At 49.1% G+C, this 22,017-nt stretch overlaps 1 protein-coding gene across 5 annotated transcripts in view; it reads right to left on the reverse strand.

Annotated features, from left to right (window-relative positions):
* IL1R2 (interleukin 1 receptor type 2) overlaps window positions 1-17,904 on the reverse strand; it is a 36,251-nt gene extending 18,347 nt beyond the window's left edge. Inside the window, exons 1-4 of one of the 5 annotated variants that reach the window (XM_060412382.1) lie at window positions 17,859-17,904; window positions 7,012-7,180; window positions 1,440-1,555; window positions 230-488 (exon numbers count right to left, since the gene is read on the reverse strand). In XM_060412382.1, the coding sequence (XP_060268365.1) occupies window positions 230-488; window positions 1,440-1,494 (314 nt within the window). In that variant the 5' untranslated portion in view covers window positions 1,495-1,555; window positions 7,012-7,180; window positions 17,859-17,904. Of the gene's footprint in view, window positions 1-229; window positions 489-1,439; window positions 1,556-7,011; window positions 7,181-7,733; window positions 7,858-17,837 lie in introns of those variants that run through there. The other 4 variants (XM_060412381.1, XM_012173720.4, XM_042246373.1 and 1 more) reach the window with 4 other exon arrangements.
* Window positions 17,905-22,017: the final 4,113 nt, after the last annotated feature.

Genomic DNA, 22,017 nt, shown 5'->3' on the forward strand with positions numbered 1-22,017 from the left:
TCCTAGAGGTGACACTTAGACAAAGACTTCAGTGAAGGGGAGAGTGGGCACCGTGAGGACGTCCGGGGACAGGCTCGCGGCTAGGAGGCACTTCAGGAACAGTGAGGCAGACGTAAAGTGGGTCCCCACCTGTGGGCTGCATTTGGAAGCCCAGGTTGTTCTGGAGATGCTACGCAAGCATCTGCTGTGGGAGAGCCCCCTCCCCTCTTCCTGTCCCCAAGGCACTGACCTGGTGGTGCAGATGTAGGAGCCGGAGTCTGCCCGGGAGGCTGGCACGATCCAGAGAGCTCCGTCTTGGACCCACACGCGCGACTCTTCTTCCGCTGGGCCTGCTGCGGCGGAGTCATTCCTACGCCAAGTCACGTTGACATGGGCGCTGGTAGACTCCCAGTGGAGCACCTGGGGGCACCTCAAGACCAAAGGCTCCCCTTCTAGCTGGAACCTCGTTTTGGGGTGCCTCCCATGAAATCGGCAGCTTCCTGCGGCCCCTGAAGGACAGAGAATCCACGGTCAGGTTTTGGGTCTCTCCAGGGACATTACATGCCCCAACGATGGGGGGCCCCACCAACAAATCTGAGAGTTCACAATGCTCTCAAAGCTCCCAGATAATGACATTAGGGCTGCTAACAAGGTCCATCTACATTTTGTGGGAAGAGTTAAATTAGGTTCACAAGATAACAAAAAAAATTTTGGTCTTTTTTAAGAATTTTTTTTTTTTTTTAATGTGGACCAGTTTTAAAGTCTTTACTGAATTTGTTACAATACTGTCTCTGTTTTATGTTTTGGATTTTTGGCTGTGGGGCATGTGGGATCTTAGCTCCCTGACCAGGGACCAAACTCACAGCCCTTGCATTGGAAGGCAAGGTCTTACCTAACTTTACTGGGCCGCCAGGCAAGTCTCAAGTTTGGCCTTATTTTTGACTTGATGACAGCTGGCCATTCAGAGTCAATCTTGATTGAGTTCAGCTTAGTTCCAACACATTGGATGGTAAAAATCCAAAGGCACCCTTTATCAAGGGCAAAAGCACTGTCTCTTCGGTTTGTTCCTTTGGCAGGAGTGACTGACGCCCACAGCAAACTCATCCACCAGAGGAGAACGGCAAGAGAAGACTGTGTCTCCTACCAAGGCATGGATGGCCACACCTTGCTTCTCGATAACAACAAAACTTCCCTAGATAAAAGCAACTCCTATCCCCAGGTGGCTCAGTGGTAAAGAATATGCCTGCCAATGCAGGAGACGTAGGTTTGACCCCTGGGTCTAGAAGAGCCCCTGGAGAAGGAAATGGTAACCCACTCCAGTATTCTTGCCTGGAGAATCCCATGGACGGAGAAGCCTGGCGGGTTACAGTCCATGGGGTTGCAAAGAGTCAGCCTGGTGACTAAACAACATCCCCAGAGAAGCTGCAGGCAAGCCCCTCCAGCTGAGAGTCACCACTTACCCACGTGCACGGCGAAGGTGGACACACCCATTATCAATACGGACAAGAGGAACATGGCTCCCAGAAACTTCTGGAGGACACGGGAAGGGGAGACTGCCAGCCCAGCACACCAGAGCCTAGAGGAGGAGACAGACGGAGCGGGTGTCACCAGAAGCCACCACACCGGAAGAGAGGACCCCGTGAGGGTGGTCCTGGGCTGCTTTCTGGAGCTTTTACCTGACAACAGAAACCTTGTAGCCTAGACTTTCATTATTTTTTTTAACAAGAAAACTCAAAGTTTTTAAATCTGTTCCTCTCTGGCAATTTTCACTTGAAATAGGAGTTTTGTACCCTAAGTCTCTCTCTCTCCTGAAACGTGCCTAGCACTCCCAGCTCCTCGGCCCAAGAGGTTCTTTCCTCACCTAAGGCCACTGCTAGTGTCTTGCCTCAAACACCACTCTTCACGAGGTCTTCCCCAACCTGCCATATAATTGCATCCGCTTCTGCCCCGACACTCCATCTTTCCTTTCCAGCTCTATTGCTCTCTTGACATTTATCATCAACTATGTCTCATCTCACCAGCATGTAAGCTTCAGGTGCTCCTTCTAATTCATTTTGTTCAGAGCTGTTTCCTAACTCCTGTCTATTGAGTGAGGGATGAGTGAATGAATCACAAAGTCAAAAGGCCTTCATATTAAAGTTAAATATAACTTTAAGTGAAATATAACTTTAAGTCAATATAACTATCAAGTTAAATATAACTTGTCAGAGAACTTTTGCTATAGTCCTTATCAGTTCAGTTCAGTTCAGTCGCTCAGTCGTGTCCGGCTCTTTGCGACCCCATGAATCGCAGCACGCCAGGCCTCCCTGTCCATCACCAACTCCCAGAGTTCACTCAGACTCACGTCCATCGAGTCCGTGATGCCATCCAGCCATCTCATCCTCTGTCGTCCCCTTCTCCCCCTGCCCCCAGTCCCTCCCAGCATCAGAGTCTTTTCCAATGAGTCAACTCTTCGCATGAGGTGGCCAAAGTACTGGAGTTTCAGCTTTAGCATCATTCCTCCAAAGAAATCCCAGGGCTGATCTCCTTCGGATTAACTCTTATTTTACACACAATTCTGACATAACCTGAGGAATTCTATATAATCTGTGGTCTAGAGCATCCCAGAGGAAAAAGCAAAATGAGGGCCAAAAACTGAATATTTTACACCAGTTCACAAAGCATTCCTCCCCATCAACCTCCCCAGAGCTGGAGTATCAGATGCCCCCCACACCTCCCCCATGGGACCCCCACACCTCCCCCCGGACCGTCCGCATCTCCCCTGGTCCCTCTCACGCTCTATCACAGTTGCCTGTTGTATCGCCAGCCACTGCCACAACAATACTCCTAACAAGCCAGCCCCAAACCAGCGCCATAGAACGCCAGTCTTTCGTTCCCGCTCACAGGTCTGTGGGTGAGATGGAGGCTGGCCGACCTAGATTACGCTGGGTTAGGCTCAGCTCCGAGCTTCAGGTGGGACCCAAGTCAGCTCAACGCTGTCTCACTCTCCTTGGACCAGTGACTTTCTGGGAGGCGATGTTCTCATGTGATGGCAAACCATAAACAACGTGGGCAAGAGCGCGCGAGGTCTTGCTTGCTCAGAACTAGCTCACTCTTGTTGGCCCACATTCCGTTGGCCAAAGCAAGACACGTGGCCAAACCTGCCATCTGTGGGGCAGGTAAATACCCCCACCTGCAGAGGGAGGAGTTACCCCAGGAGGGAATGAAGTGGGCGCCATCAGGCCTTGGACCACACCTGCGGACCCCAGGGGTGGAGACAGATTTGAGGACACAATACTCAGCGGCTCAGTGTCCCACTCTATGTGACCCTATGGGTTGTAGCCTGTCAGGCTCCTCTGTCCATGGGATTCTCCAGGCGAGAAAACTGGAGTGAGTAGCCATGCCCTCCCCCAGGGGATCTTCCCAACCCAGGGGAAGAGCAAACCCACGTCTCCTGCATTGGCAGGCAGATTCTCTACCACTGAGCCAACCTGGGAAGCCCATGAGGACACAGGCTCCATCTTATCCAGTTTCCATGGACTACGTGGTGCCCACTCCCAGAAAGTACCAGGGAATGTGTACGCCTGAAAGTCAGCTAGGGGGCTGGGAGTGATGAATGAATCCAGATAAAAACACCCTTGCCAGAACCCACCTTCATGTTCTTGAAGGAGTTTGGCTTGTTCCCCATTCCTGGCACAGATATCATTCAGAATGGCTCACAGTAAATGCAAATAGCTCTTAGCTTGCCAGGGCCGTGTTGGCAGACAGAGGAAGTGATCCTTGAACTCTAGAAACCTCCCCCACCTCATCACTGGGCAACCACCAGAAGGTGGGGGCTCAGAGCTGTGTCCTGAGCGCCCCTACTGGTGACAAGTGGTGACATGGAGGACCTGAGACTTTCCCCTTAGCTGGGTGTCCACTCTGGGCTGTCTCACCATCAGCTCTTCCTGCTTCTGTTCCTGTAACTTTGCCTCTAACCCCACCCAAGTTTCACCAGGCCATTTACTTCGCGTAAAGGTAACCCCGACATTGACCATGTTGCTTTATCCTCTTTGGACAGGGACTTCCCTGGTGGCTCACATGGTAAGGAATCTGCCCGCAATGTGGGAGACCCAGGTTCGATCCCTGGGTCAGGAAGATCCCCTGGAGAAGGAAATGGCAACCCACTCCAGTATTCTTGCCTGGGAAATCCTGTGGAGAGAGGAGCCTGGCAAGCTACAGTCGAAGGGGTCACAGAGGGTCAGACACAACTGAGCGACTAACACAGGCAGCTAATCCCATGCTAGTTGTACTGGTCCTAGCCAGACTCCTGAGATCTCTAGTGAGGACTGAAAGAAATAGGAGTTAAACACACGTACAATCAATACCAGGAGTCATGTACAGGTGTGAGAGCTGGACCATAAAGAAGGCTAAAAAATTGATGCTTTTGAACTGTGAGCTTTTGAAGACTCTTGAGAATCCCTTGGACAGCAAGGAGATCAAACCAGTCAATCCTAAAGGAAAGCAACCCTGAATATTTTTTGGAAGAACTGATGCTGAAACTGAAGCTACAATAGTTTGGCCACCTGATGTGAAGAGCCAACTCATTAGAAAAGACCCTGATGCTGGGAAAGGTTGAGGGTGTGAGGAGAAGGGGGTGACAGGGTGAGATGGTTGGATGGCATCACTGATTCAATGGACATGAGTTTGAGCAAACTCCGGGAGATGCTGAAGGACAGGGGATCCTGTGTGCTGCAGTCCGTGGGGTTGCAACGAGTCAGATACAGCTTAGTGAGTGAACAACAACAATCAGTACCATAAATCTGAATAAGTGAGTGAAGTCAAAGACACTGACACAGGAACCAGGGGACCAGTGACGGCTGCTGTGCTAAATACTGAGTGTTGATTCTTTTGTTTTGCCCCTGTGATGTGAATATCATGCCAAATCCATGGATGATAAAGTAGAAGAGATTAAAAAGGTGAAGCAGCTTGGCCAATGTCTCACAGCTAGTACGTGGGGTTGATGTTTAAACCCAGGATTGGAGATTCCAAAGCCTCTAGTCTTTAGAAACAAAGTTTCTATGACAGATGCTAACTTCCTTCTCCAGGGTCTGCTTTCCCAGTAACAGAAACCGCCCCCCAATTCTTAACTGAGCACCTCCCATCCCACACAAAGACTACATTTCCCAGCCTCTCTTGCAACTAGGAGTGGCCTCATGACAAAATCTGGGCCAATGAAATGTAAATGGAAATGTATGATCCTCCCAGACGTCAACTTAAAACTATCCTGAAAAACTTCAAAGACTTAGCTGCAAAGTCTGCCTTGCTGCCAGCTCAGTGTGGAGACGGTGGCTGGATGGGGCCGTGTGCAGGTCATGTGCGGAAGGAGCCTGGTCCTCAGTGCCTTCATGGAGCTGCCCCCACCCCCACCCCGACTGCCCTCTTGGTTCAGGCTTCCTATCACCCCTATCCTGAACCCCTAATTTCAAGGCGCTCAGGGAAGGAGCCGCACAGGGATCTGTCACACTTAACATTCTCACTGCTCTTCTTTCTGAGACCTGACTCTTAAAAATAAAATGTTTCTGCCCGTTGACCGTAAAAAGTCATCTCAACTCTCCTGGGATGAAAGCACCCCCAAGGCTCAGGCTTAGCCTCCTCTGATGGGGAGAAGGTTTGTAACCACTTTTAAAGTCACTCTGATCCCAAGAGTCAGGCTGCGTCCACTCTGGGGTGGCTGCCTGCTGAAGCCTTGGAGCTGGGAGGAGATCCAAGAAATCTCGCGCCACTTTCTCTTCAACTCTCCTCTCGAAACCACATCTGGTGGGGGTGAGGAGTAGGGCTGACCCAACACAGACATCCTGTTCCAGGGGGACAAAATTCTACACTATTGCTCTCCTCCCAGACCAGCCCCTGCCCATCCATCCCTGACCCCTGCTGGACCCTCCAGTCCCACCTGATTCCCCAGTCTCCCACCTGGACCCTGAGCCCCACCTGGGCCCCTAACCCCCTACCTAGACCCCCCAGTCCCACCTGGGTCCCCCAACCCCCACATGGACCCTAGGCCCTGCCTGGACTCCTAGCCCCACGGTGGCTCCCCAAGCCACCGCTACGGCCCCTGTAGCCCCACCTCGTGCCACCCCCCCGTGTCACCTGGGCTCCCGACCCCCCCCCCCCGCGTGGACCCCCAGCCCCCTCTGGGCCACGGATCCCCTCCTGGGCACCCAGTGCCACTGAGGCTCCCCAGTCCCTGGCCTGGACCCCCCAGACCCGCCTGGGCCCCCAGCCAAAGGCAGCTGTCTCCAGCCCTCTCTGTGGACTTCGGCAAAACAGCAGCTTCCCTGTGACCTCTCCAGGAAGTGGCTTCAGACAATTAAACCACAAACACATAGCAGTGATCATTTTCAATCATCTAAACCTCTGAATCAGGCTGGAACCAGAGCTGCCGCAGTGTGGGAAACATCAGGTTTTGGCAGCCCCGAGGAAGAAGAATTCATTTTGCAGCAAAATGCTGTTTTCCTGTTCTACTTTCTTTAAATGTGTCTTTAAATTACAGGCAGTTTGACATTTCTGCTTGAACCTGAGATGACCTTCTTACTGGAAGAAAGAAATTGTAAAGGCATTTAGTTCCAAGTATTTGAGTTACAGCTCTAGCTTTATTTTTTGCTTCTGTCAAATGACCTGTTTTGCTGAACTCAGTGTAAAAGTAGAGAGGAATAGGAGGCGAAGCAGGGCCAGGCTCAGAAAATGACCAAAAATGTGGGAAAAATTGAAAAAAAGAAAAAGAATGAAGGTGGAAACTGTTGATGGTTCAACCTAAGCCAGGGGTGCCCAGGGAGGGGAAGGGGCAGGAAGGAGGCGGAGGCCTGAGCAGCCTCCACCACAGGCCGCCTGAGACCCAGGTGACCGTACCTGCCTATGACCCTGGGCCCGACTCCTGCTCAAGGATGAACATGCAGCCTACAGGTGTGCAGGTGGTTACTTCGCCTTTCACTTTAATTCTGAACAATTCCAACAGACTGAAGAGTTGCAGGAAGTTATATAAACCAAAAAGTAGAACACCAGTATGTATCTTACCTTGTTATAACTGTTTAGTCGCTCAGTCGGGTCTGACTCTTTGAGACCCCAAGGACTGTAGCCCGCCAGGCTTATCCGTCCATGGGATTCTCCAGGCAAGAATACTGGAGCGGGTGGCCACTGCCTCCTCCAGGGGATCTTCCTGACTCAGGAATCGAGCCTGTGTCTCCTGCATTGCCAGGTGGATTCCTTACCACTGAGCCCCCTGGGAGGCCCAGTGTATCTTACCCAGAGTCACCAATTTTGGTTTATTCTCATCTTCTCTGTCTTTCTGTGTGTCTCTCTTTCTGGGCGCTTGACCCCTTCATGACCCCTCATGACCTCTGTGCCTCTCAGAAACTTAGATCCAAATACTTTTCATTTTGCTTCAGCTTTTAATTTAGAAAAAAAAATTCCAAGCTTAATTTTTATGTAAATAGTAATTTCCCATAGTTTTCAGAAGAGAGGCCTGGGCCCCCAAACCCTGGCTGGACCCCCAGCCCTGCTTGGGCCCACCCTAGTCCCACCTGGGCCATACACACACACACACACACACACACACACACACACAGACACACACGGACACACACATACATACTTTCCCCTGAACCCCTGAAAGTTTATTGAGAGTAAAATAAGCAAACGTTAGCTCCAGAGATAAAAGGAGCAAAAGATTTACTCTCTAGTATATTTGAGTATCTCTCTTAATTCACCTAGAAGATGAAACTTTTCTTTATTCCTACCTTCTCTTGTTCCCGGAAGGTTTTAAGCCACTACGAGTGGCTTCCATCTGTGAGTCAGGAAGTACAGTCATCCAGCACACAGAGACGCGGTGCCAGACCTTGACTATCGGTGAAGTCGAATATCTCTCCAGCCTCACGCCCTACCACTGAGTCACGTCCAGTTTGCAAATTCCTAAAAATCTAAACAGGGTGTTTCAGGAATGCGATACAAAACCCCCTGTAACCTATGGGGAAATAAATATTTACATCAAAATTAAGCTTGGAAAAGCAACTACTAATTCAATGTTGAAGCCAAATAAAAAGTAGTTGGAACTAGGTCTCTGGGAAGCATAGAATGTTAGGCATTTGAGATTCTCTAACTTCAGATACAGAGAAATTACAGACAGGTTTGAGGCAGACAAACGTGTTGGTTCAGAGCGGAATCCCTGAGAGATGTCCACACACTACTTTTGTCCTGTAGCAAAGAGAAGCTCGTATTTCCCTCCCGCCTGGGATTAAGGGAATTTGGAGCAGGATGGTGGGACTGCTTCAGGTCTGCGTGGCTGTGTCAGTGGCAAGCCTTGACCCTAATGGGGTCAGGGGGACAGATGCGCTAACTGGAAGCCAGGGCACCGGAAGACCCTTCTTTGGCAGAACCAGCTACTGGGCCACATTCGGCGGAATCTCAAAGGAGAGAACTTGGTAAGGCTCAGACTCAGCTCCACCATGAGCTACACACTCTCTATTGTACTGTCTACCAGTAAGTGCCTTTCTCTCTAAAATCACCCTTTCCCAGTGAATTTATCTGCAAAACAGAAGCAGAGCTACAGATGGAGAAACAAACTTATAGCTGCCGGGGGGTAAAGAAGGGTGGAGGGATAAACTGGGAAATCGGGACTGACCAATACACACTACTACATATAAAACAGGAAACCAACAAGGACCTGCTGTACAGCACAGAGAACCCCACTGAATACTGTGTAATGACCTATGGGAAAAGAATCTCAAAAATAAAAAGGAACAAATAGATGTATGTATATATAAAACTGATTCACTGTGCTGTACATCTGAAACTAACACAACATTATCAATCAACTATACGCCAATAAAAAAAGTCTTTAACAAAAATAAATTTTTTAAATTAAATAAAAAAATAAAATCACTCATTCCCTGTCGAACTTTTTAAACTTTGACCAACTTCTGCCCCAGAAACCATGAACCAAGAGATTCAGCAAATCAGCCCAGCTTATCCTGCCACTCAAATACTCCACTCATGTGTTTCATTCCCAGCAAGCCGCAGTCGTTCAGAGCCCATGGGGCCATCAAGGTGTACAGTGGGGCCCTGTCAGCCAATGCATTGGCTCTGACTCCCAGGCAAGACCAGACCCCGGGTTTCCCAGCCATGAACTTCAGCAGGAGATGTTAGGTGGACACTGTGTGACCAGCCAGGCCCAGGAGCCTCTTCATGGAAGCCACTGAGGAGCCCCCAGGCCAGCAGATGGGGACCAGCCACCCTCCCCATCACACCCTGGGGACACGGCTTCCCCAGTTCTCAGACTCTGGTCCTGGCGAGAAGTAGGTGGCAAGGTCAGAAACTCTCAAAGACTGAGCATCTACCCAAAGCGTCAGTCGCTCAGTCATGCCTGACTTCTGGCAACCCCGTGGACTGTAGCTCGCCAGGCTCCTCTATCCATGGGATTTCCTGGGCAAGAATACTGGAGTGGGTTGCCATTTCCTTCTCCAGGGGATCTTTCTGACCCAGAGATCGAACCTGGGTCTCCTGTATTGCAGGCAGATTCTTTGCCATCTGAGCCATATACCCAAAAGAGACTGAATAAAACCCAGAGAGGCAGAGCTGGACCAACCTAGACCGGAATAACATGGACTGGCAGCTTAAATTCCTCTTTACTCACTAATAGGAGTGAGAAATGGAGTATTTCCTGCCATATCAGTAAACAAGGATGTCACAGTCATCAGCGTTTCCAGCCCTCCAGGGCACTCAGGAAGAAGAACACATGCCCTGGCATCCATTAGGGTGCAGCCACTCTCTAGAGTGAGCCCTGAAGAACTCAGGATGTAGAAAAAAAAAAAAAACACAGGATACTGGGTGTGTGTTTTGAGAAACATATGAAAGAAATGATTTCAGTGAGCCCAGACTCCTGCATCTTCCCATACACAGGAGGGCACTGGATTCCTTAATTTTAGATTGGTTTTCTGTAATTCACAAAAAATACTTTTGATGTTCAGACTACCTACCCTTCGTTGCAAACTCCTGTACAACCTAACTCCTCCCCACCACCTCCTCAGAGTAATTCTCTCAGGGTTACTTGAGATGCTGTCTCCCAGGCCTGAAGTCCTAAAAAATTCCCATCAAATGAAACATAGCTCTCAACTTTTAGGTTGTGACTATTTTTTAAGTTGACAGGAGCCTCAGGAACCAAATGAGATTATTAGAAAAGTTATTAAAAGCTCATTTTTGTGACATCAGCTTGCAGTGAGTACAAATATTCACCCCCATATATATATTTTAGAAATATTTCCTCCCCAAGTTATTAAGCTGTCAGAACAGAGGAGATTTTTCTTTTTATGCTTCAAAAGATCATCTCCTACTCCCTGGAAAATATGCCCACCCAGAATGGCTTGTCCGCTAAGGGTCACAAAAGGCATAATTTCCCCCTAGCCCTATGCCCAGCACAGACAAGAGAGCTGGTGAAAATCAAGCCAAAATAAACCAATCACGCTAGGAAACCCAAGCGATTCTGGTCTACCAGGTGTGGGGAAAGTCCTTGGCACAAGAATCCCCAGTCATTAGCCTGAAGACAGCCCAGAACTGATTGGATTGTCCACCAACCCAGGAAGTCCCACCAAGAAACTCTTTGCTCTCCTCTGGGCCCAGAGGGAGAGTTTCTGTTGCAGGGAAAAGGAAAAGAGAGGGAGGAGTTTTCCTTTTCTTTCCTGAGACCGAAGAAGATAAAGAGAAGAGTAAGCAGGCCTGGCCACTCTTAGTTTTTACTTTAATTGTTCCTAATCTGTAGTCTGTAACTAGGTTGCGTTTCTGCCCCCCAACTCACATTTTGCGCCTGTTATCCTTTGACTGTATGCTAATTACATCCTGTATCTGCTCACCTTTACAGCACTCTCCCCACAGATCACCCCTTGTAGTTTTTCTCTTTTTTACATTATAGAAAGAAGGCCCAGTGCAACACACAAGACAGTAGACTCAACCACAGGCTACCACAGTGCCGGCCTCAATTAACAGACAACCTGATGCCAGCCTATGACTGTTTTTAAAACAATGCAAGAGAAAGAATACAGGATCCTTACACCTTTGCTCCTCATCACCTCGCCCTGACTGTGAGCCCTCATCGAATATAAGCCCCCAGGTTCCTCATGGAAGGGGACACAGTTCTCGAGGCACGAGCCTATCGTGTTCTCCCCCTCTGCCGGCTGAGGATTAAAGCTGCCTTTCCATTTCCTCCAAACTCCGTGTTTTTTTATTCCGCTTCAGTGGGCAGAGAAAGCCAAGATTTTGGCGGCATTCCCTTCACACACATGTGCTCCCTCTGGCTTCTCCCAGGCAGCCAGGACAGCCAGATCCATCCCTGGTGTGAGACCAGCATCCTGAAGCTGAGCTATCTGAAATGCTGCCTCCTCTCTGGCAGCACAGGGGTTGACAGACTCAGGTTCCCAGCATCTGCACCGGTGCTACCTTGAGGCGCACAAGGAATTTCACTTCTCTGTACCCTTGAAGTTAGGCATGGTCACAGGACTGGTTATCATAAGAAGGAAGCGGGGAGGACATGGGTCACCCCCGGAGTTTTATTTCTGGTTAATCCACCCCCCACCCCAGCTCTGTCTTCTACCATGGTGAACCCTGAGCCCTTGTTGCTGGATGGCGGCCACCTCGGATAGTCAGGGCACCCTGATAGGAGGCTGAGGTTTACTTCTATCCATGGGTCCATTCCCTTGGTCCTGAGTGTCTGTTTTCCCTTTGGTCATGTACGGATGTGAGAGTTGGACCGTACAAAGGGCTGAGAGCCCAAGAATTGATGCTTTCAAGTTGTGGTGCTAAAGAAGACTCTTGAGAGTCCCTTGGACAGCAAGGAGATCAAACCAGTCAATCCTAAAGTAAATAAATCCTGAATATTCACTGGAAGGACTAATGCTGAAGCTCCAATACTTTGGCCACCTATGTGAAGAGCCAACTCACTGGAAAAAACCCTGATGCTGGAAAGATTGAGGGCAGGAGAAGAGGGTAACAGAGGATGAAATGTTTGGATGGTATCACTGACTCAATGGCTATGAGTCTGAGCAACTCAGGGAGACAGTGAAGGACAGGGAAGCCTGGTGTGCGGCAGTCCATGTGGATGCAAAGAGTTGGATACAACTTAGCAACTGAACAACAACAAATAGAAACACCAATTTTTCACCCCAGCACTTGTGTTGAGATAATCTGAGGCGGATGTTGTCTACAAAAATTCTCTTTAGGCACAGCAATCCAGGAGAAGAATGAAGACATTGGATTTGCTTTCTATTGCCCTGGAGCAAAAGACCACAGACTCAGTGACGTGAAACCAGGCCCCATTATGAGCTCACATCATTGTGGGTCTGCCTGCTCAGACAGATTCTGTTCAGGGTCCCACAGTGAAGTGAAAGCCGCTCAGTCGTGTCCGACTTTTTACGACCCCATGGATTATACAGTCCATGGAATTCTCCAGGCCAGAATACTGGAGTGGGTAGCCTTTCCCTTCTCCAGGGGATCTTCCCAACCCAGGGACTGAACCCAGTTCTCCCGCATTACAGGCGGATTCTTTACCGGCTGAGCCACCAAGGAAGCCCCACAGGCAGATATCAAAGCTTGGGGTCCCGGCCCACGTGCCTGGGGCTGTTGGCAGAATTCAGTTCCTTGCAACTCTACAGCTGGGGTCCTCACTTTCTTGCTGGCTGTCAGCCAAGGCCGCTTTCAGCAACTAGAGGCCGCTGCCGCTTCCTGCCCCGGGGCCCTCTCCTCAACAGGACAGTTTGTTTCCTCAGAGCCAAGGGACAATCTCAGTTCTACTTCACATCTCTCTTACTCTGGACTGTGACCCCAGATCTTCTTTTAAAGAACTAAGGGCTTCCCTGGTGGTCCAGGGGTTAAGAATTCACCTGCCAGTGTAGGGGACATGAGTTCAATCCCCGGTCTGGGAAGAACCCACATGCTACAGGGCAACTAAGCCCGTGAACCACACACACCATAGAAACCCACACACCCAGAGCCTGTGCTCCACAACAGGAGAAGCCCACCCCTCAACTAGAGAGCAGCCCCACTCCCCGCAACTGCAGAAAGTCCATTTGCAGCAACCAAAGCCCAGCGCAGCCAAATTAATACACAAATAAATAAGGAGCCCAGCTGGTTGTGCCAGGCTGGCCTTCCATTTGACTAATTTCAAGTCAATTGCCTGGAGACCAAAAATACACCTGCAAAATTCCCTCTCCTTTGCTGCATATGGTCCCCTAATTGTGGGAAAGCCATCCCGTAATGTTTGTATGACCTACTCTCATTCAGTGGGAGGGGCTTAGACAAAGCATGATCAGTGAGGGGTGTCTTATAATTCTGCCAACCACAGACAGTTCAGGAAACATTCTGATGACTATCAGCTCTAGAAAATTTAGGGCACATCCAAAGCCGTATGTTAACTTCCTTGCTCCCAGATAAGAACACTTGGTCTCAAATATTCTGAAGCCTTCCTACTCAAGGTGTGGTCCCTGGGCCAGCAGCATGGACATATACCACTTATGAGAAATGCAAAATCTCTGGCCCCAGCCCAGACCTAGGGAACCAGAATCGTCTGTGCTTTACCAAGACTCCCATGTGATTTGAGAAGCATTGATATTTAGGCCTGGCTTATCCTTAAATAAAGTAAGCAGATATCCACAGGAATTAAGAGCAGAGATAATGTTAACTCCCTGTGCCTCTGATCACGCCAGCCCTCTCAGAGTGGGTTTTGAAATTCTGAGGCCAATGTCTCATAATCTGACGATGATGACGGTTAAGATGGTGATGACGACATTTCTTGAACATCCCCCATGTGCCAGGCACTGGCTGAAGTCTTGACACGTATGATTTCTCTTAACATTCTCAGTACTTTACAAAGTAGATATTAGTATTTTCCTTTTAGAGAGAAAGACATTGAGGCTTACAGATGTTCAATAACACCTCCAAGGAAATACAAATAGAAGTGGTGGGGCCAGGATTGGGCCCTCATCCCTTTAACTTAAGGGTGATGTGATCTGCTTGTCACAAGGTGCCAAAACTACGCTGGGAATCACAGACCGGGGGGTCACAGGCCTGTTCAACATGTGGGTGTGTGTCTTCCAGTCAGGGTGGTGGCGCTGTCTTCCATTAAATGTCTTTCCAAGGGACAGACTCATTGCAGTGGGTCACAGGCCCTGTCACTCACAACCTCACATATCTGACTTACTTCCTGTGCCCCTGACCACACTCAGACTAGCAATGGCCAATTAAGCCCAAGCACTCTTAAAGTTCCTCTTGACGTGTCATGAAAAATTTGAGTGAAAGAGGTGCTATCCAAAACCATTTTTAAAATAACAAAAGAACCCCTGCTCTCTAATCCATCCATTTCATCGGATGAATGAAACATCCAGAAACATAAAGTTATATGTCCAAGTCACGTAGCAAGATAATATCCCAGTTTTAAATGGAGCTCTTTTGGCCCATAATCAAGTGCCATGATAACTGACCTCCTGTGTTTAGGAAATTATTTATGTTTCATATGAGGTTCTTAACTCAAGTATGCTCCAGAAATGTTTTGATGGAGTTCCATACAGATTCTCAGATTTCTCTGTGTTCATGCTACTGGTGAATCAAATGCCCATTTATCTAATGAGAATCAATCAGATACATAACAGGTTTAGAACCCAGGTTCTGAGGGGAGACTTAGATGTTTGTGAAAAAAGAAATGTAATTTTTTTCCCATCTAAGTTCACAGACTCCCAGAATTCTAAGCCCCTTCCGTGGACCCCACATTAAGAATCCCTCCTCTGGGACTCCCCTAGTGGGCTAGGGGGTAAGACTCCAGCCCCCAGTGCAGAGGGTCTAGGTTTGATCCCTGGTCAGGGAACCAGATCTAACATGTCATAACTAAGATCCAACATGCTGCAACTAAAGAGCTCGCATGCCACAACTAAGGCCTGATGCAGGCAAATAAGTAAATAGATGCTAAAGAAAAAGAAGTCCCTGAACAGGTTATAAAAGTGTGCCAGTGAGGAACACAGCAGGTAGAACAGAGCAGTGGATATCGGCCTTGGCTACACATCAGAAGTGCCTGGAAAGTGTTAAAAGCTGAAGATGCCTGAGCCTCACCCCTCAAAGTTCCTGATGTAATTGGCCCCAGGTACAGGGAGTTTTAAAACCTCTCTAGGTGATTTTAATGCTCAACCAGGGCTAAGAACACTGGAGCAGGCATTCTGAGAAGCTAGAGGATCAACACCATCCTCATCACTATTTTTCCTGTGACCCCATCAACTGGAAACTTCCATATCCCTTTCATCTTTTCGCTGTCCTCTTCCTCCCTCCTTCAAGCAATACGCCTTCGTGAGTGGGGAACAAAATTGAGAGGAAACTGAGGTCTGGTTTCAACACTGATATACTCACTTGTTCCAGCTGATTTGCCTCTGGACATGAGATCTCTTAACCTCCTAAGGATGTGGTTCTCCAGGTCCCCAGACCAGTCACCTCAGCACCACCTGGTAACTCAGGAGCAGTGCAGGTCCTCCTCCCCTGCACCTACTGAATCCAAAACCCTGAGTGGGCTCAGCCATCATTTTAATAAAGTCCTTCAGGTGATGCTGAAGCAAGCTCAAGTTTGAGAACCTCTTGTCAAAGGCACTGTCATGATCAAGTATCCCCCATGAACAGAGCAGGTGATGGTGACATGAAAAGACCACCTGGGGCTTCTTGGATGGTCTAGTGGTTAAGAACGTGCCTTGCAACGCAGGGTTCAATCCCTGGTCGGGGAAGATCCCACATGCCATGGAGCAACTAAGCCCGTGTGTCAGAACCACTGAGCTTGCGCTCTAGAACTCGGAAGCTGCAACTGCTGAAGCCCGCGTGCACAGTCTGTGCCCCACAACGAGAAGCCACTGCAATGAGCAGCCTGCACACTGCAACAAAAAGTAGCCCCCACTCACGCAAGTAGAGGAAGCCTGCATGCAGCAACGAAGACCAGCACAGCCAAACATAATAAATCTTAAAAAAGAAAAAGACCACCTGACTCTACGCTGCATGCTTGCTCTGCTTCAGCTGTGCTTTACCAGATGCCACCTCTGCCATCCTAGCTCTGAGCATTCCTGGTCACCCCAGTGTTGACTGTCAAACAGCCTGGCTTTGAGGGGCTGGTGGGAGTAGAGACATTGCGGGGAGAGGGGGAAGGCCGGCTGGCAGCATGGAAAGGGGGGGTCCCAGACCAGCTGGGAACAAATGCGGCAGTGACTGTCTTCACAGCCCCCCGCCCCATTCCACCTGAACTCTCTTCTTGCCCATTAGGATAACCAGACAGGTTAAAAAGTGGGAAATACCATTAAAATGGACAAGACTGTCACGAGGTTTGAAGGAAGGTACTGCTTCCATGATGCACGTGGGAGGAGCCCCCTCCCCACCCCTGCCTTGTTTGGAAGGCAGAGCTCAGGGAAGGGTGAACTGGGGGGCGTGGAGGGACGCCCCATCACCCCACCGCAGACAGCGAGCTGCGGGAGGAACTCTGAAGGGCAGGTCACTCAACAGCCCCAGTTTACCAAGATGACACGCCCTGGCCCGGGATCACACAGCATTAGAAGCAGAGTGGGGCCAGGGGCTCCCGAGGGAGCTGGGAGCCAGGGAGAGGACAGGCTCCCAAAGCGGAGCTGGGATTTGAGAAGGAGGACGGTTAACACAGAGAGAAAACCTTCAGATGGCACCCCCCTGTGCCTGGCACTGCACCAGGCTCCATGTGGGTTGGATTCATTTACTCTGCTGGGCTTCCCAGGTGGCCCTAGTGGTAAAGAACCCACCTGCCAATGCAGGAGACATAGGAGATCCAGGTTTAATCCCTGGGTGCGAAGATCCCCTAAAGGAGGAAATGGTAACCCACTCCAGTATTCCTGCCTGAAGAATCCCATGGACAGAGGAGCCTGGTGGGCTACAGTCTATGGGGTCGCAAAGAGTTGGACACGACTGAGCAGCTTCACTTACACTTACTTAACGTTTCCTGATCGCGGATTACTGGTGAGCTGCTGACCATTGGGTAGACCATCTCTGTTGATGGTACTCCTGATTCACTCAAGTACAGGGTTCTTAAAAGACAGTCACCATAGGAACACACGCACGACGTCATACAGTTATAACAGGCACAGCCGGACTTGAACTTGGGCCCTTCAGCCTCTGGGACTGGCACTTAACCACACTCTGCCCACTGCTCTTTCAAGGCGGCCAGAAGGTTTGGGGCTCAGCCAACCCCGAGAGCTCAGATGTTAGAAAAGTTACTCATACTTTGGAAAAGAAAGCATCCCGTGATCTTTCCAAAGAGGAAAGCCTCTAAGCTCAGTGTAAGTCCCAGAGGCACAGCCTTCTCTGAGCCAGAGACAGACCCTCTCAGCCATTCCTCCCCTCTTCCTGATTCCATGGCAGTTTCGCCTGTCACTCCAATCACAGCAACAGCAAAGACTCTGCCTCCAATGCAGGAGACCTGGGATCGATCCCTGGGTCAGGAAGAGCCCCTGGAGGAGGGCATGGCAACCCACACCACTATTCTTGCCTGGAGAATTCTATGGACAGAGGAGCCTGGCGGGCTCCAGCCCAAGGGGTCCCAAAAGAGTCAAGACAGGACTAAGCAACTTTCACTCACTCACTCCAATCGTAGAAAGTCCTTGGAAACTCTCTGATCCAGCCCCTTTCTTGACAGAGAAACTGAAACCGCAAAAGGTCCAAGTCACCTTCCCCATGGGTGAGGAAGGTCACAGAGAGGGGGGAGCCACCTGGAGGAACCGTCTGCGATCTAGAGATGTCAGGGAAGCTTCCTGAGGTTCCCTGGAGAAATGATGGAGCCCAGGCGCCCTGACTCCCAGATCGAGCCCTCCTCCCCTTACCTGCAGCTCTGCATTGCTCACCTGGAGCTTGTCTCCTGGGAAGGCTGCCAGGCCTTTCACCTTCAGTGGAAGCTCAGCGGTCGGGCAGGAATTTATATCCTCGTTGTCCAGGGATTTCCCAATCGGGCTTGCGCCCTCCCCCGACTGGGTGGCTATGAACACACCTTTTCCCTTCTCACTGAGAGCACCCTCCGAGCTGCAGCTCTGGGTGTGTGATCACTCAAATGGGGAAGTGGCCAAGGAAACTCTGTGTGAGTTTCCCTATTTTTTGTGACTCGCTAAAACTTGCGTACTTCCAGCTGCGAGGTGATTTTACAGGGATGTGTATTTTGCCCGCCACAGTCCTGTTCAAAAGGAAAAAGAGGACTTTGGAACTTTAACCAGGGACAGAGTTGCTACTTCCCCCGTGAAGTCCTTCTGGGGATAGAGAACCCCTGCCCCCAGTCTTATGTGATGTTTAACTGTTACTGAAGGAAGAAGGTGGTTTTTCCAAATATTTATCAGAGTTTGTGGGATTTGGTTGAGTAATCTGTACCCTGGAGGTGGAAATTCATGTCTGTGCAAGACAGATGGCGGTAACTCTCCCCTTAGGAACAGTCCCTTGAGCTAGAAAGGACAGAGTCCTGGGGAGAGGATGAGCCTGGACCCAGGCTGGTGCTGGGGGATGGAAAGGAAAAACACACTTCCAAATGTCCTTAAAAATCCCTGTTACTATCCTAACGGACACTTTCTGTCTGATTTATTCAGATACTGATGTTCTTAAAGGTAAAGATGCAGAAACAGAAACCCTTGTAGAGAAATCTTAGGAATTTCATACCCAGAGCAAATGGTTCAGAGTCAAAAGCACCCACTGACCCTAGTTTTATTCTTCTGCTGACAAGGAAGGTAGGGCTTCCCTGGTGGTAAAGAATCTGCCTGACAATGCAGGAGATGTGAGTTTGATCCCTGGGTTGGGAAGATCCTGCTGGACAAGGAAATGGAAACCCACTCCAGTATTCTTGCTTGGTAAGTTCCAAGGACAGAGGAGTCTGACAGGCTACAGTCCATGGGGTCTCAAAAGAGTTGGACATGACTTAGTGACTGAACAACAACAAGGAAGGTAATTCTTGGGGGTCTCAACTCAGATGGGTACATAAAATCTGAGAAAAACACCATATTGGAGCAAGATGGAGACTTTTGAGATGGTCAAATCCATCCTCCAGTTTAAAGCAGAACAAACTGAGGTCCAGGCATATAGGGGTACCACAGGTGAGCTTACTGGATTAATTCAGTGATTGCATAACTTCATGATGAGGTTCTTACGGAAGCTGTCTGTTTGTGTGAGTTGCTCAGTCATGTCTGACTCTGCGACCCCATGGACTGTAGCCCGCCAGTTTCCTCTGACCATATTTCCCAGGCAAGAATATTGGAGTGTTGCCATTTCATTCTCCAGGGGATCTTCCCAACCCAAGAATCAAACTTGGGTCTCCGGGAGCTGGGAATACCCACCAAAAGAGTTTATTAGGCAAAGAGTAAATGTTACACTGTATCCCTGTTTAATCTTTTTCCAAGGACCAGTTGAAGGGGGAATACTTGTTTCTGTCCCATAACTTTAACATGGTAAGATCAAAAAGTATGCTATAAATTTGCAGTCCAGCCAAAGAAGTTCCAAGGGTGTACATTCACCTCAGCAGGTAAATCTCACCAAACACCATCATCATCCCAGGATGAAAGGCATGTCGATAACTGAATCCTCTGCATACGGTCACTGTGGTCAGCCAAACACACGAGTCCAGCTGACCCGCCTCTTTGGGAGCCTAGTCACTAAATAGCACAGGGCAGCCCACATGAATAGCGCCAAAGAGAGGAAGTGAAATCACACCATGTGCCTTTGGCCATGCTGAAGGGTAACTGCTTATCTTATGATCCACAAAGAGGAATTTACACAACCTTGGAGAAGGCAATGGCACCCCGACTCCAGACTGAGCGACTTCACTTTCACTGTTCACTTTCATGCATTGGAGAAGGAAATGGCAACCCACTCCAGTGTTCTTGCCTGGAGAATCCCAGGGATGGCGGAGCCTGGTGGGCTGCCATCTATGGGGTTGCACAGAGTCGGACACGACTGAAGCGACTTAGCAGCAGCAGCAGCAGTTTTTTTCTATGGGAAACCTTGATCCTCAAGACACAAGAATTGTTTGAATAGTCCTTTTAAAAAACTAATACTTCAGGGAATTCCCTGGCAGTTGGGTGGTTAAGGGGCTTCCCTGGTGGCTCAGATGGTAAAGAATCTGCATGACTCCAGGCTTCCACCACAGGGGAAAACAAGTTCAGTTCATGGTTGGGAAAGTAAGATCCTGTATGCCTTGTGGCAAAAAATTAAAAAAAAAAAAAAGTAATGCCTCAGACTCACAGTCATTCAAGCCAGACTGCAGGGGCCCGCAGCAGTGCAGGTTGACCTCATTTTACTGGACTTTGTTTTATTTAGCAGATACTGCATTTATTACACATTGAAGGTTTGCAGCAACCTGGGTGCGAACAACTCCAGGGGTGCCACTCTTCCAATAGCATTTGATCACTTGTGTCTGTTTCACATTTTGGCCATTCTCCAAGTATTTCACATTTTTCATTATTATTATTATAGTTGTGACGGTGATCTTTGACAGGACTATTGCAAAAAGGTGATGACACACTGAAGGCTCAGATGATGGTTAGCATTTTTTAGCAAGAAAGTATTTTTCAGTTAAGGTATGTACTTTTTTTTAGACATAATGTTATTGCATACTTAATAGGTTACAGTAGAGTGTATTACACTTTTATATACACTGCAAAACCAAAAAAAAAAAAAATCCACGTGACTCACTTTATTGCGAGATTCACGTTATTGCGGAGGTCTGGAACCCACCCTGCAGTACCTCCAGGGCTTCATTTCTGCATCGTCCTTCCCGTGCAGAGTTTCTCCACCAAGTGATGGGAAATAAACACGGCACAGCATGTTCTGTGCCATCTCGAAACCTCTGAGGTTTGAGGTGAAGCTCACCCAGGATGTTTATTGCAAGGGTTGAAGCAATGAGTCTTCATCCTTTTAGACTCAGGAGGACTTTTCAAAGTCCATTCTGGTTCAGAAATCAGCAGCATCCTCTGCAAACCCAGCAGCAAGCTTCACCCGGCCCCCTTCTCTTCCTTCCTTACAATGATGTGGAGGCAGAGGTTGGGGGTGATGAGAGGGGAGCTGGAGGCAAGGATGCTGTGGGTTGGCCACTGCGATGTGTATTACATGGGCTACTGGTCCCCAGTTTAATGGGACAGCCTCTGCCATAGTATCCCCATAGATCCACTCATTCTTTTTCTATACAATTTTATTTATTTATTTTTGCTTGTGCTGGGTCTTTGGTGCTTTGTGAGGGCTTTCTCTAGTTGCAGCGAGCAGGGGCTCCTCTCCAGCTGTGGCGCGCAGGCGTCTCCTTGCGGTGGCTCCTCTTGCCACAGGGCACAGGTTCTTGGGTGCACGGGCTCAGCAGTTGTGGTACACGGGCTCAGCAGTTGTGGTGCACGGGCTCAGTAGTTGAAGTTCCCAGGATCTAGAGGACAAGTTCAATAGTTGTGGCACACAGGTCTGGTTGCTCCGCGGCATGTGGAATCTTCCCGGACCAGGGATCAAACCCATTTCCCCTGCATTGGCAGGCAGCTTCTTACCCACTGTGCCACCAGGGGAGTCTCACTCATTATCAGATCAGAGTTCTTTCATTTTGATTCATGAAAATATGGTCATCAAATCCACAGGATTGATTTAGCAATCAGACCCCGTAAAACTGAAAATTCTCAGGCCTGCTGTGGTCAGCGGGACAATTACAGAACAAAACTCTCTGTCTTATTCACAGAGGCAGGAGAAAAGTCATTACCTTCCGATAAATACTTTACAAGTTAGCAAACTAAAAATGAAAATATATACTGCAAACAGGCTTCCACCTTCTCCGCTATAAAAACAGAGGGCTGAGTTCAGTGAGTGCTGTATTAGTTTCCTTCAGCTGCTATATCGAGTCATCACCAACAATGGCTAAAACAAAACCATCTGATCTTCTAACCCCTCTGGAGGCCAGAAGTCCACAGTGGGCTCCAGGAGGTGGCAGTCAAGAGGTCAGCAGTGCTGCAGTCCTACTGAAGGCCCCGGGGACGATCCTTCCCTCCTCTTTTCCATCTT

Source organism: Ovis aries, chromosome 3, assembly GCF_016772045.2.
Source record: "Ovis aries strain OAR_USU_Benz2616 breed Rambouillet chromosome 3, ARS-UI_Ramb_v3.0, whole genome shotgun sequence".
NCBI lineage: Eukaryota > Metazoa > Chordata > Mammalia > Artiodactyla > Bovidae > Ovis > Ovis aries.